The sequence below is a fragment of the Melanerpes formicivorus genome, unplaced genomic scaffold (genome assembly GCF_026170545.1).
Source record: "Melanerpes formicivorus ecotype bairdi unplaced genomic scaffold, bMelFor1.0.p_v2 SCAF_6, whole genome shotgun sequence".
NCBI lineage: Eukaryota > Metazoa > Chordata > Aves > Piciformes > Picidae > Melanerpes > Melanerpes formicivorus.
The window spans coordinates 30,424,383-30,441,964 of NW_027142358.1; the positions used below are offsets into that span (position 1 = coordinate 30,424,383).

Below are 17,582 nucleotides of genomic sequence, written 5' to 3' on the forward strand. Positions count from 1 at the left end.
TTTCAACTCAGGAAAGATGGAAAGTGAAGCTTAGCAGCAAGTGCTCTGCTCTGGCACCTTGAGGAGTAGCTTGATGAGTGATGGAGGGACACTGTCTGTGGCTTTAATTCTTTTCAGTCCTAGGAAAGGGTAGCACAGAATCACCAAGGTTGGAAGAGACCTCAGAGATCATCAAGTCCAACCTGTCACCACAGACCTCATGACTGCTAAACCATGGCACCAAGTGCCACATCCAATCCCCGCTTGAACACCTCCAGGGATGGTGATTCCACCGCCTCCCTGGGCAGCACATTCCAATGGCTAACAGCTCTCTCAGTGAAGAACTTTCTCCTCACCTCCAGCCTAAACTTCCCCTGGCACAGCTTGGTGATTCTGTGATATCCTTTTCTAGGACTGAAAAGAATTAAAGCCACAGACTGTGTCCTCTTGTTCTAAGTATCATAGTATCAGTCAGGGTTGGAAGGGACCACAAGGACCAACTAGTTCCAACCCCCCTGCCATGGGCAGGGACACCCCACACTAGATCAGGCTGGCCAGAGCCTCATCCAGCCTGGTTTTAAACACCTCCAGGGACTCAGTACTCTTAAGATTGTTTTATTCCCCCTTTGTTTTCTATTTCCTAGAAGAGCTTCTGTGAAGATAACAATTATTTCCTTCCTTTGCCATTTGTGTTTGCTTTCTTTTTTCTTTTCCCAGTTTAAGTGCTGTGGAGGGGAAGATTACAGAGACTGGTCACAGAATGTGTACCACAACTGTGCAGCCCCAGGACCGCTGGCATGTGGAGTGCCCTACACCTGCTGTGTCTCAAATAAGGTCAGTCCTGACATCTTGGCATCACTGCTCTTGGACAGGGCATTGGTGTTGACTTGAGAAGGTACATTACTGTAGGAAATCTAGAAGTGAAGGAAAATGGGCCTCTCCCCAAATCAGGGTGTATGGATGTGTGAGACTTGACAGCTTGACAATGATAAAATAATGAATTGGATGTGCTGGCTGTTTTACTGTCCCACTAGTCTTAGAAAGCAGAAGAGATCTTGTGAGTTCCTCTAACCTCATGGCTTGCCTGGATGAAGTCTTGCTGGTGTTTTCCCCTGGGTTTGCTGCTGCAGCTTGGCCAAGAAGGCTGGGCTCCAGTTGCTTCTGTGGGTGGGGGTTGGAGTGATGTGCAGCAGCTGCTGTGTGAATTGAAAACTAAACAGAGTGACCATGCCATCCAGAAAAATGGGGCAGAAGTCCAGAAAGGTGGGCAAATGACCTCAGGGTCAGTGCATCCTTGTGGGTGCAGGTCTAGACTAAATCTCCTGCTCTGCTCTAAGTCATGTAAAAGCCTTCCTGGAAGGACTCTCTGTCAGCTGGAGTCCACACCAGTTCTTCAGTCTGCAATGAACTGGTATTAACTGGTGCTGACAGCACTAGGAGCAGGCATTAAGTTACATATGAATGAGTTTTATATAGTTTTTAGTAGTTTTAATTCATCACTTTTCATTTGAGGGGTGGATGTAATGCTGAATTTGATAAAGGACTGTTGATAGGTTCATAGAATGGTTTAGGTTGGAAGGGAGCTTAAAGATCATCTAGTTCCAGCCACCCTGCTGTGGGCAGGGACACCTCCCACTTAGACCATGTTGCTCAAGGCCTCATCCAACCTGGCCTTGAACATCCCTAGGGAGGAGGCAGCCACAATCTCCCTGGGCAACTTGTTCCAGTGTCTCACCACTCTCACTGTAAAGAATTTGCTTCCTAATGTCCAGCCTATATCTGCCCTCCTCAGGCTTAAAGCCATTCCCCCTTGCCCTAACACCACAAGCCCTTGTAAAAAGTGCCTTCCCAGTTTTCTTGTAGGTCCCCTTCAGGTACTGGTAGGCCACAATAAGTTGTCTCTGAAGCCTTCTTTTCTCCAGACTGAACAGCCCCAATTCTGTCAGTCCCTTCCTGGCCTTCTTGTAGGTCCCCTTTACGTACTGGAAGGCTGCTCTAAAATCTCCCTGAAGCCTTCTCTTCAGGCTGAAAAGCCCCAACTCTCTCACCCTGTCCCCATAGAGGAGGTTCTCCAGCCCTCTGATCATCTTTGTGGCTTCCTCTGGACCCACTCCAGCAGTTTGATGTCCCTCTTGTGCTGGGGGCACCAAAACTGGATGCAGTGCTCCTGGTGGGGTCTCAAAAACCACTATGGGTTGTCCCTGCCTCACTGGGGTTTGGTCTGTGTCCTGAAGATAAGACAGAGAAATAGAGTATGTGTAGAATAGAATAGAATAGAATAGGTTGGAAGAGACCTTTGAGATCATCCAGTCCAACCCATCACCCAACACTATCTAATCACTTTGCTCAAAGTCAGAAGAAAACAAACCACTGTTGCTGTTCCCCAATTTCCTAATGAAGGAAAGCTCAGTTCCCTCCCCTCCTCAACTCTAAAACAAAGCCCCTAAAGAACTGAGAACTAAACTGGCATACACATGGGTTAAAAGGCCATTTTTAAAGCAGTGATGCAATCCAAGACCTGACTCTGTTCAGAAGAACTTTAAGGAGAAACAAAAAACCCAAGCACAACCCAGGAGTCACAGGATGCTGCTGGACAATACTGGTCATTGAAACTTGTCATTACATATAAGAGTAGGCACAGCAGAGCTCGAGATGGATAGCCTGTGGGTGCCTCCTGTGTGCTGCCCTTCCAATGTCTGCCTTTAAGCATGGGTGTTCAATCTATAAAAGGGAAAACAAGAGTGTTATCTGTGTCAGTAATCCTGCTAGGGGTTGCTGAGAAATCTGTATACCAGGAAGGTGTCTGTTATGGGGTTCTGTGTGTGAGAAAGAGTCTGTTGAAATTGGCACTGACCTGGTGAGCTATTCTCAGGAACCAAAGCTAAACAGTTATGCTTTAAGCCTTAGGTGTTTGAGAGTAAGAAAGCTGTGTATGTGAGAGCAGCATCTGCTGCTTCACAGCTGTGCTGAGCAGAGTTGCTCAGGGTTTTGCCCTCAGTTCATGGTAAAAGAAGATAGAGGCAGTTTTTTAGTGGTCATTCAAAACACCTCTTGGTTTTCTGTGGCTCTCACTCCTCTGTTGAGGTTTAATTTTCAAAGGTTACTTGATGTGCATGGAAATGCTCCATCCCTGCAAGTGATCAAGGCCAGGCTGGATGAGGCTTTGAGCAGCCTGGTCTAGTGGAAGATGTCCCTGCCCATGGCCAGGAGGGTTGGAACTAGATGATGTTTAAGATCCTTTCCAACCCAAACCATTCTAGGATTCTGTTCTCTTCTGTTCTGTGAAACACAGCAGTGCTGTGAAGGCAAGTACAGCAGCAATCAGTGACTAGTAACTCCAGGCTACTGGCACAAATAATCAGACATGTGGAGGATTTCAAATGCAGCCTGTTGGGCAGGAAAGCACTAACACACAAACTGCTCTGAGGAAAACAAGTAATATATCCTCTGTATGCTCATGAGGATCAGTAAGGCAAAGTGTAAGGTTCTGCACCTAGGTTGAGGCAGCCTTCAATATCAATACAGGCTGGGGGGTGAGGAAATTGAGAGCAGCCCTGCACAAAAGGACTTGAGGGGGCTGGTGGATGAGAAGCTGGACATGAACCAATAGTGTACACTTGCAGCCCAGAAGGCCAATGGCATCCTGGGCTGCATCAAAAGAAGCATGGCCAGCAGGTTGAGGGAGGTGATTCTGCCACTCTGCCGGTGAGACCTCACCTGGAGTATTGGGTTCAGCTCTGGAGTCCTCAATACAGGAGGGACATGAACCTGATGGAGTGGGTCCAGAAGATGATCAGGGGGCTGGAGCACCTCTGCTCTGAGGACAGGCTGAGGGAGCTGGGAGTGAATCTGGAGAAGAGAAGGCTCCGAGGTGACCTCATTGTGGCCTTCCAGTATCTGAAGGGGGCCTACAGGAAGGCTGGGGAGGGACTGCTCAGGATCTCAGGTAGTGATAGGACTAGGGGGAATGGAATGAAGCTGGAGGTGGGGAGATTCAGGCTGGATGTGAGGAGGAGGTTCTTCCCCATGAGAGTGGTGAAGCCCTGGAATGGGTTGTCCAGGGAGGTGGTTGAGGTACCGTCCCTGGAGGTGTATAAGCCCAGGCTGGCTGAGGCTCTGGCCAGCCTGATGTAGTGTGGGGTGTCCCTGCCGATGGCAGGGGGGTTGGAACTAGATGATCCTTGTGGTCCCTTCCAACCCTGACTGATACTATGATACTATGATCAGCCTGGAGAGGAGAAGGCTCCAGGCAGACCTAATAGCAACCTTCCAGTACCTCAAAGTGGGCCTACAAGAAGGCTGCAGAGGGACTGTTTCCAAAGGCCTGCAGTGACAGGACAAGGGGTAATGGTTTTAAATTAGAGAAGAGATTTAGAATGGATGTTAAAAACAAGTTCCTAACAATGAGAGTGGTGGAATGCTGCAACAGCTTGCCCAGGGAGGTAGCTGAGGCCCCATCCTTGGAGATACTCAAAGTCAGGCTCAACAGGGCTCTGAGCAACTTGATCTAGTGGATGATGTCCCTGCAGGGGGGTTGGACTAGCTGACCTTTGGAAATCACTTCCACCCCAAACCATTCTATGAATCTATACTCCACTGGCAACCTTAGAGTGGTGAGGGTGAGACTCCTTGCATCCCAGCTGGAGCCTGGGAGGTACTTAGCTCAGGGAAGTTAATGGAAAGATGGGGAGATGCCCCAGTATAACAGGCAAACTTCTTCTTGAGGTAGGTAGGCTGTTCAGCACGGTGCTGCAGTGCAGTAGGCCTTGTGGCTTTGCCAGCCTGGGATGCCATCTGTGTGCCTGGTGACATCCAGGTGTCACAGACGTGTCCTCAGCAGGATGACTCTAACACTGTGACTGCCTGCCTCAGGGGGAAAAAAATCCACCCAGCAGATGCATAAATCTGGTGTGTTTGACAAGTGCTTCCAAACACAGGCTGAGTTCTGCCCCAGAAGGCTGCAGATATGGTTGGTGATTACTCACTGGCTTTGTAGTCATGGAAAACTCCAGCTCATGCCGGGGCTTGGATTCTGATCCTCTGAAGAAGCCTTGTGCTAACATGAGCCAGGCTCATCCTGGGTGCACTCTGAAGGGACTGTTTTCAAGTCAAAGTAGACATAGACTAGTGCAGCAGCTAAAAAATGAGTCCCCAGATGCCTGGAAACCTCAGTTGCTAATGCCTTTACCTCTGTCGCCTGCATTTGCTTGTGCTGCTGAAGTGTTTTGTAAACCTGACATTACTCACAGCAGACACAGGATCAGGCTGCTTCAGCCTAGTACTGCAAACTTGGATTTCCAAGAGTATTTATGACCTGTGGTTGACAGTTGGATACTCCTCACATGTTCCCAACAGGCCTGTAAGATAGTCAGCCTTCTATTTAGGAACAGGCTGAACCTTGTTCCTTGTAAGAGTCCAACTTTAGGGGGGCTTAAAAAGCTAACTCTGCTATTTCTGCTATTTTCTAACATCCATCTTCCTTCCATCTTTTCACAGTATTGTCAGGGTTGGAAGGGACCTCAAGGATCATCTAGTTCCAACCCTCCTGCCATGGGCAGGGACACCTGCCACTAGATCATGAGCCACATCCAGCCTGGCATTAAAAACATCCAGGGATGAGGCTTCCACCACATCCCTGGGTAACCTGTTTCATTATCTCTCCACCCTCATGGTGAAGAACTTCTTCCTAACATCTAATCTAAGTCTCCACTCCTCTAGCTTGGATCCATTTCCCCCATTCTCCCCATCCTCTAGCTTGGGTCCATTCCAGTTCTGTCACTACCTGACACCCAAAAAGTCCCTCCCCAGCTTTCTTGTAGGTCCCCTTCAGATATGGGAAGGCCACAATAAGATCTCCTCAGAGTCTTCTCCAAACTGAACAGCCCCAGCTCTCTCACCTTGTCCGCACAGGAGGGCAGCTCCAGTCCTCTGCTCATCCTCGTGGTCCTTCTCTGGACACCTTCCAGCACCTCCAGATCCTTTCTGTACTAGGGGCTCCAGAACTGGATGCAGTACTCCAGGTGGGGTCTCACCAGAGTGGAGCAGAAGGGGAGAATCATCTCCCTGGCCCTGCTGGCCACACTTCTCTTGCTGCAGCCCAGGCTCTGCTTGGCTTTCTGGGCTGCAAGTGCTCACTGCTGGCTCATGTTGAGCTTCTCATCCCCCAGCATCCCCAGGCCCTTTTCTTCAGGGCTGCTCTCAAGCCTATCAGTGCCTGGGGTTGCCCAAGTGACCCTGCACTTGGACATGAGGTTGTCATAGGGCCACCTCTCCAGCCTGTCAGGGTCCCTCTGGATGGATCCCTTCCCTCCAGAGTGTCTGCTGCGCCACACAGCTTGGTGTGCTCGGTGAGCTTGCTGAGGGTGCCTCAGTGCTACTGTCCATGTCACCAACAAAGATGTTAAACAAGACTGGTCCCAGGACTGATCCCTGAGGACATGGACCCACTGACAGCCACTCTTTGTGTGCAGCAGGTGCAAACATCCCTCTTCCTTCTTGGAGAGGTGACCTAGGAGCCCCATGCCTACTGCTCAGAGGCCGCCAGAGTTTAGAAATCTCATTTCAGCGTCACCTGTTCATTTTGAGGGGAGGATATATGAAAACAGTAGAGTTTGCTCTGCCTTATTTTCCTCATTTGTGGATTTTGGATTTCTTCCATGTCACTGGCATTGGTTGTTGCTTTCTTTGATGCTGGTGGGCTTTACATTGCCCACGAAGATTGATCAGAGGGCTGGAGGACCTCCGCTGTGGGGACAGGCTGACAGAATTGGGGCTGTTCAGTCTGGAGAAAAGAAGGCTTCAGAGACAACTTATTGTGGCCTACCAGTATCTGAAGGGGACCTACAAGAAAACTGGGAAGGTTCTTTTTACAAGGGCTTGTGGTGTTAGGGCAAGGGGGAATGGCTTTAAGCCTGAGGAGGGCAGATATAGTCTGGACATTAGGAAGCAAATTCTTTACAGTGAGAGTGGTGAGACACTGGAACAAGTTGCCCAGGGAGGTTGTGGATGCCCCTTCCCTGAAGGTGTTCAAGGCCAGGTTGCATGGGGTCTTAAGCAACCTGATCTAGGTAGAAGGTGTTCCTGCCCATGGCAGGGTGGAGGAGAGAGACTTGGGGGTGCTGGTGGACAAAAAGCTCAATATGAGCTCTCAGTGTGCACTTGCAGCCCGCAAAGCCAATCAGATCCTGGGCTGCATCAGGAGAAGTGTGGCCAGCAGGTCGAGGGAGGTGATCCTCCCCCTCTACTCAGCCCTGGTGAGACCCCACCTGGAATACTGTGTCCAGTTCTGGAGCCCCTATTACAAGAGTGATGTGGAGGTGCTGGAAGGTGTCCAGAGAAGGGCCACAAGGATGATCAGAGGGCTGGAGCACCTCTCCTATGAGGACAGACTGAAGGAGTTGGGGCTGTTCAGTATGCAGAAGAGAAGGCTCCCAGGTGACCTAATTGTGGCCTTCCAGTATCTGAAGGGGGCTACAGGAAGGCTGGGGAAGGACTTTTCAGGATGTCAGGTAGTGACAGGACTAGGGGGAATGGAATGAAGCTGGAGGTGGGGAGATTCAGGCTAGATGTGAGGAGGAGGTTCTTCACCATGAGAGTGGTGAAGCCCTGGAATGGGTTGTCCAGGGAGGTGGTCGAGGCCCCGTCCCTGGGGGTGTTTAAGAGCAGGCTGGATGAGGCTCTGGCCAGCCTGATCTAGTGTGGGGTGTCCCTGCCCATGGCAGGGGGGTTGGAACTAGATGATCCTTGTGGTCCCTTCCAACCCTGAATGAAACTATGAAACTAGATGATCTTTAAAGTCCCTTCCAACCTAAACCATTTGCCAGGTCAAGCAGAGCTTTGGGACCCACAGGGCATATTAAATGCCTCGAGAAAATGCATGAGTAATCAGGGATGAAGGCAAGGACCAAGTCTTTTTTTAATGTATGAATTTTATATTCATACATATGATGGTATATAAAAATACAGCCAGCTTTGTCTTATAAAATGTTAAAGTTCTTAGCATTGGCTGTTCCTTGGGGTTTAGGTATTGCTAAGCTTTAATTTGCCATTGTGATGGCCTGATTTCTGATTGCCTTAATGAGATGTGTTCAGTTCTAAATGCATTGAAATGAAACCCAGCTGTGGAAACAGCTGTGGTTGTACAGCTCTGTCATTGCTGGCTTTGGTTTCTGATGCCACGCCGCTGTTGCTGGGCAGATGACAGTTCAAATATCTTCTGTCATGACACATGGGCAATGCTGATTTCTCTGTGAGCATGCAGAGCTCTACCTAAAGCTGGTCTTGGGGCCACTGGAATAAGCTGCTCTGGCCAGACCTCGCTCGGAGTACTGCATCCAGGTCTGGAGCCCTCAGTATAGGAAGGGCGTGGACCTGATGGAACAGGTCCAGAGGAGGGCCATGAAAACGATCAGAGGGTTGGAGCACCTCTGCTGCAAGGACAGGCTGAGGGAACTGGGGTGGTTCAGCCTGGAGAGGAGGAGGCTCTGAGGAAACCTGATAGCAGCCTTCCAGTAGCTGAGGGGGGCCTACAGGAAGGATGGGGAGAGACCTGCAGTGATGGGACAGGGGGCAATGGCTTCAAGCTGGAGAAGAGCACATTTAGACTGGATGTTAGGAACAGGTTCTTTATTATGAGAGTGGTGGAACACAGGAACAGGTTGCCCAGGGAGGTGGTTGGGGCCCCATCCCTGGAGATACAATAATTTTGTTTTGGTTGTTACTTTTGCTTCAGTTGATATTTGTTGTTTCCTTTCCAGACAGGCATTATCAACACTATGTGTGGATACAAAACCATTGACAAAGAGGTAATGTAAACCAGTGGCCACTGTCATAGGCAAAGAGTGCTGCTTCTCTGCATGCTTCTGGTCAGTTTTCTGCATGCTTCCTTCTGCCAGGCAATTAAGTCAGCAATTGAAACTATTTTACCTGGAATACCTTTTGTGTTTGATTGTGGCATCTTCCCTTCTCTGTGTCTTCCACCATTCCTCCTTTGATGTGCAGGAAGGACACCTTCCCAAAGCTCATCATTAATGCAAAGGAAGTTTCTTTTGTGCTTTTCTAAGTAGTGGCTTGAGCTGGGGAAAGCTTTTAGTACTAAAAAGCTGAAGTTTCTCACTGAGTAAAATCAGTTTTGGTAAGGCCAATGTAGTTGTTACTAAGTGTTTTATAGAATCATAGAAATGTTAGGGTTGGAAGGGACCTCAAGGATTATCTAGTTCTAACCCCCCTGCCATGGGCAGGGCCCCCTGCTCTTTTGGTTTTAAGCCTGTAATGGTTATTCCTGGAAGAGGAGTGGGACTTCCCAGGTTGTGTTGGCAGCCCTCTCATCCCTCTAGGAGCAGGATGGGCCCTCCTCCCTCTTCAGGCTTGGGAATAGCCCCAATGACTCCAAAGCAGAGGCTGGTGGCTCAAGGCACTAATTGCTCAGCCATTGAGAAGGGAAATCGGTAATTGGATCTCCAGTGAGTTCTTCAGTACAGAGCTTGGAGTGCTGGTGCTGGGTCTGCAAAAGCCTCTCTCCCCGAGCTCCTTTGAGGCACTTGGTGCACAATGGCAGCTTCAGTTGTTGGTTTTGGGGATTACCAAGCAGTTGTCTTTGCGTGTGAGTTGTCCTCATTTAGAGTTCATTGATTTCTGGCTCAATCAGGTAAAGGCTCCATCCAGCCTGGCTCTAACTCCCTGAGCACTTCAGCATATGCTTAACTTCAGCCCATTCATCTGCTCAGGACTCTCTGCAGCCTCAAGTGCTTTCTATATTATGGGCTGGGGTCAGGGTGCAGCACAGCTTGCAGGGCTGAGGCCGAAATCCTCTTGTTCCTGCCCTTTTTACAGGTTGTGGCAAAGCACTTGCTCCACAATTTATGTTTTTCCACTGCCCTACTTTCAACTTGGAAGCAAAGGTGAAACCTGGAGAGAGACTTCTGCATTTTCCAGGGGGGGTCTAACATGAGGCTTGCTTTAATTTCTTTGAGAAAAGCAGGTGCCAAAAAAAAAAGCCCCAAACAAGCCAAGAGTTTAGAAGAAAATTAAAGAAGAAGTTCAGGTGTGGAACACTGTGAAAAAAAAAAAAAACAGATGGGGAAAATCAGTGAGGAGGTCTCTGGTGGATTCAGTGGATGATAGGTTGGACACAATGATCTTGAGGGCCTCTTCCAACCTGGTCTGGTCTGGTCTCTTCTCCTCTCTCTTCTCCTCTCTCTTCTCCTCTCTCTTCTCCTCTCTCTTCTCCTCTCTCTTCTCCTCTCTCTTCTCCTCTCTCTTCTCCTCTCTCTTCTCCTCTCTCTTCTCCTCTCTCTTCTCCTCTCTCTTCTCCTCTCTCTTCTCCTCTCTCTTCTCCTCTCTCTTCTCCTCTCTCTTCTCCTCTCTCTTCTCCCCTCTCTTCTCCCCTCTCTTCTCCCCTCTCTTCTCCCCTCTCTTCTCCCCTCTCTTCTCCTCTCTCTTCTCCCCTCTCTTCTCCTCTCTCTTCTCCCCTCTCTTCTCCCCTCTCTTCTCCCCTCTCTTCTCCCCTCTCTTCTCCCCTCTCTTCTCCCCTCTCTTCTCCCCTCTCTTCTCCCCTCTCTTCTCCCCTCTCTTCTCCCCTCTCTTCTCCCCTCTCTTCTCCCCTCTCTTCTCCCCTCTCTTCTCCCCTCTCTTCTCCCCTCTCTTCTCCCCTCTCTTCTCCCCTCTCTTCTCCCCTCTCTTCTCCCCTCTCTTCTCCCCTCTCTTCTCCCCTCTCTTCTCCCCTCTCTTCTCCCCTCTCTTCTCCCCTCTCTTCTCCCCTCTCTTCTCCCCTCTCTTCTCCCCTCTCTTCTCCCCTCTCTTCTCCCCTCTCTTCTCCCCTCTCTTCTCCCCTCTCTTCTCCCCTCTCTTCTCCCCTCTCTTCTCCCCTCTCTTCTCCCCTCTCTTCTCCCCTCTCTTCTCCCCTCTCTTCTCCCCTCTCTTCTCCCCTCTCTTCTCCCCTCTCTTCTCCCCTCTCTTCTCCCCTCTCTTCTCCCCTCTCTTCTCCCCTCTCTTCTCCCCTCTCTTCTCCCCTCTCTTCTCCCCTCTCTTCTCCCCTCTCTTCTCCCCTCTCTTCTCCCCTCTCTTCTCCCCTCTCTTCTCCCCTCTCTTCTCCCCTCTCTTCTCCCCTCTCTTCTCCCCTCTCTTCTCCCCTCTCTTCTCCCCTCTCTTCTCCCCTCTCTTCTCCCCTCTCTTCTCCCCTCTCTTCTCCCCTCTCTTCTCCCCTCTCTTCTCCCCTCTCTTCTCCCCTCTCTTCTCCCCTCTCTTCTCCCCTCTCTTCTCCCCTCTCTTCTCCCCTCTCTTCTCCCCTCTCTTCTCCCCTCTCTTCTCCCCTCTCTTCTCCCCTCTCTTCTCCCCTCTCTTCTCCCCTCTCTTCTCCCCTCTCTTCTCCCCTCTCTTCTCCCCTCTCTTCTCCCCTCTCTTCTCCCCTCTCTTCTCCCCTCTCTTCTCCCCTCTCTTCTCCCCTCTCTTCTCCCCTCTCTTCTCCCCTCTCTTCTCCCCTCTCTTCTCCCCTCTCTTCTCCCCTCTCTTCTCCCCTCTCTTCTCCCCTCTCTTCTCCCCTCTCTTCTCCCCTCTCTTCTCCCCTCTCTTCTCCCCTCTCTTCTCCCCTCTCTTCTCCCCTCTCTTCTCCCCTCTCTTCTCCCCTCTCTTCTCCCCTCTCTTCTCCCCTCTCTTCTCCCCTCTCTTCTCCCCTCTCTTCTCCCCTCTCTTCTCCCCTCTCTTCTCCCCTCTCTTCTCCCCTCTCTTCTCCCCTCTCTTCTCCCCTCTCTTCTCCCCTCTCTTCTCCCCTCTCTTCTCCCCTCTCTTCTCCCCTCTCTTCTCCCCTCTCTTCTCCCCTCTCTTCTCCCCTCTCTTCTCCCCTCTCTTCTCCCCTCTCTTCTCCCCTCTCTTCTCCCCTCTCTTCTCCCCTCTCTTCTCCCCTCTCTTCTCCTCTCTCTTCTCCTCTCTCTTCTCCTCTCTCTTCTCCTCTCTCTCCTTGGAGTAAATTTGCATGCCTTGAATTTTGAGCTACTCTGTGTCCCTGCTGCAGAGCAGCTGCCTGCTGGAACCTTTGCTCTGTTGTTTTGCAGCGCCTGAGTGTTCAGCACGTCATCTATGTCCGTGGGTGCACCAACGCTGTGCTGATTTGGTTTCTGGACAACTACAACATCATGGCTGGTGTGCTGCTGGGCATATTGCTGCCCCAGGTAAGAAGGGGCCAGTGTGTGTGGTGGTTTGACACCATATTGTGGTGGGTTGAAAGCTGCTTACAGAAATTACCCCTGACGTCAAATCCCCAGACCAGCTCAGACGGAAACAAATGAAGCTGCCTTTACCAGCAAAACTGCAATCTAGAAACGTGAAATGCAATGGATAGGTACAAAACACACAATAATTACATGTATTTACAATTTACAAACAGCACAAGAACCTCCCTGGGCAAAACCAGGGGGCTACTAATAGTTTCCTCCTCTTCCCCACCACTTCCACCCTGTACACGGGACAAGGAGAAAAGCAGAGAGAGAGCTTATCAGTACTTGCCCACAACAAAGAAGGCAGTCAAGGTCAACAAGCTAGCAGAAGCACCAGTTAGTACCTGCCAGAGCAAAGGAAGCCAAAAAGAGAGAAAGTTAGCTAATACAAACTAACTTTATGTTAGATAGGTGATCAATGGGATTATTTAGACTTTATAATCTAGAAAGTCTTTTCCAACCTGGTTAGTTCTGTTCTGTTCTGTTCTATTCTATTCTATTCTATTCTATTCTAATCCTATCCCTATCCCATCTCTATCCCTATCCCATCTCTATCCCTATCCCATCTCTATCCCTATCCCATCTCTATCTCTATCCCTGTCCTACCTCCATCCCATCTCTACCTCCATCCCATCTCTACCTCCATCCCATCTCTACCTCCATCCCATCTCTACCTCCATCCACTTTTACATCCAATGGTAATTTATTTACAGTCTATCACTTTTCTGCTCAAGATCTCTGGAAAACTTTCTTGGCACAACCTAAAACCACCACACACAGAGAACATGGAATTTACCCTGAGGAGTAAAACACCACACTACACAGAAACTGGGAAGGAAAAGGAAATTATTATTTACAAATGCAAACTTAACTATAAAAGGTAATAAACATACACAAAAATATAGACTAGAGTAGAGTAGAATAGAATAGAGTAGAATAGAATAGAGTAGAATAGAATAGACCAGACCAGGTTGGAAGAGACCTTAGAGAACATCGAGTCCAACCTATCATCCAACACCATCTAAGCAACTAAACCATGGCACCAAGCACCCATCCAGTCTCTTCCTAAACACCTCCAGTGACAGTGACTCCACCACCTCCCTGGGCAGCACATTCCAATGGCCAATCTCTCTTTCTGGGCAGAACTGCTTCCTAACATCCAGCCTAAACCTCCCCTGGCACAGCTTGAGACTGTGTCCTCTTGTTCTGGTCCTGGTTGCCTGGGAGAAAAGACCAACCCCCACCTGGCTACCACCTCCCTTCAGGTAGTTGTAGAGAGCAATAAGGTCTCTTCTGAGCCTCCTCTTCTCCAGGCTAAGCAACCCCAGCTCCCTCAGCCTCTCCTCACAGGGCTGTGCTCCAGACCCCTCCCCAGCTTTGTTGCCCTTCTCTGGACACCTTCCAGCAGCTCAACATCTTTCCTAACCTGAGGGGCCCGGAACTGGACACAGGACTCAAGGTGTGGCCTAACCAGTGCTGAGTCCAGGGGCAGAATGACCTCCCTGCTCCTGCTGGCCACACACAAAACTAGACAGTAGTCCAGCTACACCCCCCACCCCACCCCCACTTGTACACAACAGCTTTACCCCCCTGAACAAGCTGCAGCCTGAAGGCCACACTGCCTTACCTCCCCCACTGCCACAGCCGAAACAATTGGTCAGCGCAGGAGAAGTAAAAGCAAAGTTCAGGAGAGAGCCTAAGAGGGGAACAAAGAGGAGAGAGGAGAAACATGCCATGTTCTCAGGTTATATAGGAATTTTGCAGGCCAATGGTGTGGGATAAACACATCTCTTACTCCCTTCAGCCCCTTTGAAGAGCCCACCCCTCGGACTCTCGAGTTCTCTGGAAAACCTTCTTTACAATTAAAAGCTTAGCCTCAGCCTGTAACAGTGTGCTATCCATGAAAGGCAGGATCTGATTGCTTACTCTGATATGCTAAACTCCATGTGACTATATCTCATGATCATTTTTTTTTTAATGTAGACTTAGCATAACTGATAAGCTGAGGTGATTGGGTGGCTAGAAAATGTCTCCTTGTGTAGAAAGGCTGAGGGATTTGGGGCACTTCAGCCTGCAGAAGACTGCATCATAGCCAAGCCACTACCACTAAACCATGTCCCTCAGTACCACATCCACAAGTCTTTTAAATCCCTCTGGGGATGGTGACTCCACCACCTCCCTGAGCAGCTTGTTCCAGTGCCTGAGAACCCTTTCTGCAAAGATTTTTTTTCCCTAATACCCACACACAAGGATCCTCTAGGGCTGCCCTTCCTCCCATCCCTAACACAGCCCCAATTCCCCTGCTTCTCACAGGCATTTGGCTTAGGAGGCATCCCAAAATAACTGAGGGAAGCCTAGCAGCCCACAGATCCTTTCCAGAAAGGGCAGCATGACACCAAAGGTCCAAACTCACTGCTCCTTCTCTGGGTGTGAAGTGCATCCTGTGCAACCTGCCCTAGGTGACCCTGCTCTGGCAGGCAGGCTGGACTAAATGATCTCTAGAGGCCCCTTCCAGTCCCTACCATTCTGTGATTCTGGTAGTTGAGCAGTATTGCTGTGATGTGTTGCAGGATTTGGTGAGTTGATTTGGGTTTGCTTGGATGTTTTGAGTCCTCTTTCCCTTAGCTGCATCCACTGAGACTTTCTAATGCTCTGAGGCACAGGGATGGCAATTCTGCTGTATTAGCTCCTTACAAGAGTGATCTGTTTATACCTCTGTATGCAAAGAAGAGTAGCAATGGGAGTTTCTGTCTGTAGGTAGAATCATAGAGTCTTTAAGGTTGGAAAATACCTTTAAGATCGAGTCCAACCATAACCCAACTACTATGGCCACTGAACTACATCCTGAAGCACCACATCCACACACTTCCCGAACACCTCCAGGAACAGTGACTCCACCACCTCCCTGAGCAACCTGTTCCAATGCCTGACCACTCAGTAAAGGAAATTTTTACTCCTCTCCAATCTAAACCTCTCCTGGCACAACTTAAGACTGTTTCCCCTCATCCTATTGCTAATTACCTGGGAGAAGAGACTAGCACTGGCCTCATTCCAACCTCCTTTCAGCAATAAGATCTGCCCTCAGCCTTCTCTCCTCCAGATTAAATAACCCCAGCTCCCTCAGTTGCTCTTCATATGCCATATCCCCACCAGCCTTGTGGCTCTTCATATGCCACATCCCCATGAGCCTCACTGCTCTTCTGTGGACAGGCTCCAGGACCTCAATGTCTTTCGTACACTGTGGCACCCACAACTGACCACACTGCTCAAGCTGTGGCCTCACCAAGCTCAGGAGGAGCACAGTCACTGCCCTACTCCTGCTGTATACCCAATGTGTGTGCAGAGAATGTGTAAAACCTTCCTGAGATGAGCAGTGTGTGACCTCTGACCAGAGATGCCCCTTCCTTTCACAGTTCCTGGGAGTGCTGCTGTCCTTGCTTTACATCACCCGGGTGGAAGACATCATCACCGAGCACAAGCTGAGCGAAAGACTCTTTGAAGAGACAGAGCAGAGATCTGCCCCTGACTTTGCTGGAGCTGGCTGCTGCATGTGTTACCCAGGGTGACTTCAGAACCCTCAAACAGGGCTGAAAAAAACCCAAGAAGGGGCAAATCCAGCTGTTCTGGTTTGTGCTGGCTGTGACAGACTGGGGGTGTAAGGAATGGGCCAGCAGACCGGTGGTGGGTCAGCAGCACGCCCATCCCTCTGTGCTCTCCTTGCTTTCCATGTGTCTGCAACCAAAGACACAGCAGAAGAGCTCCCTCTGCACTGCCCCCAATGCTGCTGTGCTGTCGTGGTGCTGCTGGAAGGTGGGCTTGTGGGGGATGGAATCTTCTCGGAGGGAATTGCTGAGCGCTGCACAGCCCAGAAAACTCCCCTGGGAAGATGGGAAGGTAGATTTCTCCAAAGGAGCCCTTTCTGTCTTGGGATGTCCTCTTTCAGTGGTTGTCCTTCCCAGCTTTTTGATTCTCTTACTCCTTCCAAACCAGATTTCTTACTGGTGAATATTAAACATGTGTTTAATAGTAAATTTTGGGGGGGGTTAATGCTAATCTTGACGAATTTACTGACAGTAATGGATGTGAAGCTGAATGCTTTCAGTGCTCAGTCTTTTGTGCCTTCTAACAATGGGGCAGGTGCCAGTGTCCAATCAGTCAGGTGTGATGCTTGATGGATTTTTTTTGGGGGGGGTTGTTACTTTAATGCAATTTATTACTGCCTGGCTTTTGTATAGACTTAGGGGATGCCTGAGTCTTGTGTGTACTGTATTTCTTCTCTTTAGTAAATTAACTGAGAGATTTGTTTTGTTTTTAAGGGGTTTTTTGAGTTCTCTACACTGAGATGGTTCTAAAATTCATTCTTAGCAAAATAAAACCCAAGAAGGAGTTTGGGGTGGGTTGGTTGGTTTGGTTTTGGTTGTGTTTTTGTTGGGTGATTGGTTGGGGTTTTTGTGGTTCATGTTTGTGTTCATTTGGGTTTGTTTGTTTTTCAAGCCCCACAAAGATGTTCAAGAGGTGTTTTATTTTCTTAGCTAAGAATGCTGAATCAAAAGGTAGAAATGCCTTGAGGTGTGGTTCTGCCTGGGGTGCTGATTTGCCTGGGCTTTTGGACAGGACCACATGCTTGGGACAGAGTGCCTTGCTTGGAGCTCTTAGTGAGCTGGAGACAGCGCTTGGGGAGTCACCAAGAGCTCTGGGGTTTTGTCGTTGTGGCTTTGTCCTCAGCGTTTCTCTGCTGCAGCCTTTCCAGCCCCAGCCCAGGCCTGCAGGCAAAATGCAAAACCTAACTATTGTGGTGTTCAAGATGAATTCAGGATGAGAATAAAGCAGGTTTGGTACATATCCTGTCTTTGTGACTCTCTTCTTTGACACTCCACTAAGCCACCCAGAGGAATATCTGATGCTATTCTCTCCTTGCTGCTTTTCTCCTGCTTTTGGTTTTAATTTCTTTGTCCTGGATGTGTTTTTTTTTGCTTGCTTCAAAACTTTCTTTAAGACTTCTTCCTTAGCTCTCTGCCTTCACTAAGGATTTCTGAGGAGGCTTCATATGTTTTCAGGAGCCAAAAGAAGAGAGACCCCTCCAGCTCTTCAGTGTTTCTGATGGTGTCTAGAAGGAGAGATCCCACAGCCCATGGTCTGCACTGCGAGGTTATTTCCTACACAGCACACTCTAGTGTTGGGTCCTGCTTATGGCTGCATATTTAATCCCTCCACATCCTTGTCATCTGCACTTTCCTGGTTTCTGTCCTGAATAATGTATTTTGGCAAGGTGAAAAGCTTAAGGTGTGTTTCAAGGGTAAGGTTGTGTACAAAGAGAGGAAGTGGAAAAGGCAGGAGGCAGCTTTGGAGGACCAAGCTGACTGCTGGTGAAAGGTAGGAAGGTTGAAGCTGAAA

The 17,582-nt window shown here is 49.4% G+C and overlaps 1 protein-coding gene across 1 annotated transcript in view; it reads left to right on the forward strand.

The window, feature by feature from the left end:
• Positions 1 to 17,044, forward strand: part of TSPAN15 (tetraspanin 15) — a 34,065-nt gene extending 17,021 nt beyond the window's left edge. Inside the window, exons 5-8 of the mRNA XM_068140292.1 lie at positions 697 to 813; positions 8,736 to 8,783; positions 12,027 to 12,143; positions 15,602 to 17,044. Coding sequence (XP_067996393.1) covers positions 697 to 813; positions 8,736 to 8,783; positions 12,027 to 12,143; positions 15,602 to 15,754 — 435 coding nt within the window. The 3' untranslated portion in view covers positions 15,755 to 17,044. The remainder of the gene's footprint in view (positions 1 to 696; positions 814 to 8,735; positions 8,784 to 12,026; positions 12,144 to 15,601) is intronic.
• Positions 17,045 to 17,582: the final 538 nt, after the last annotated feature.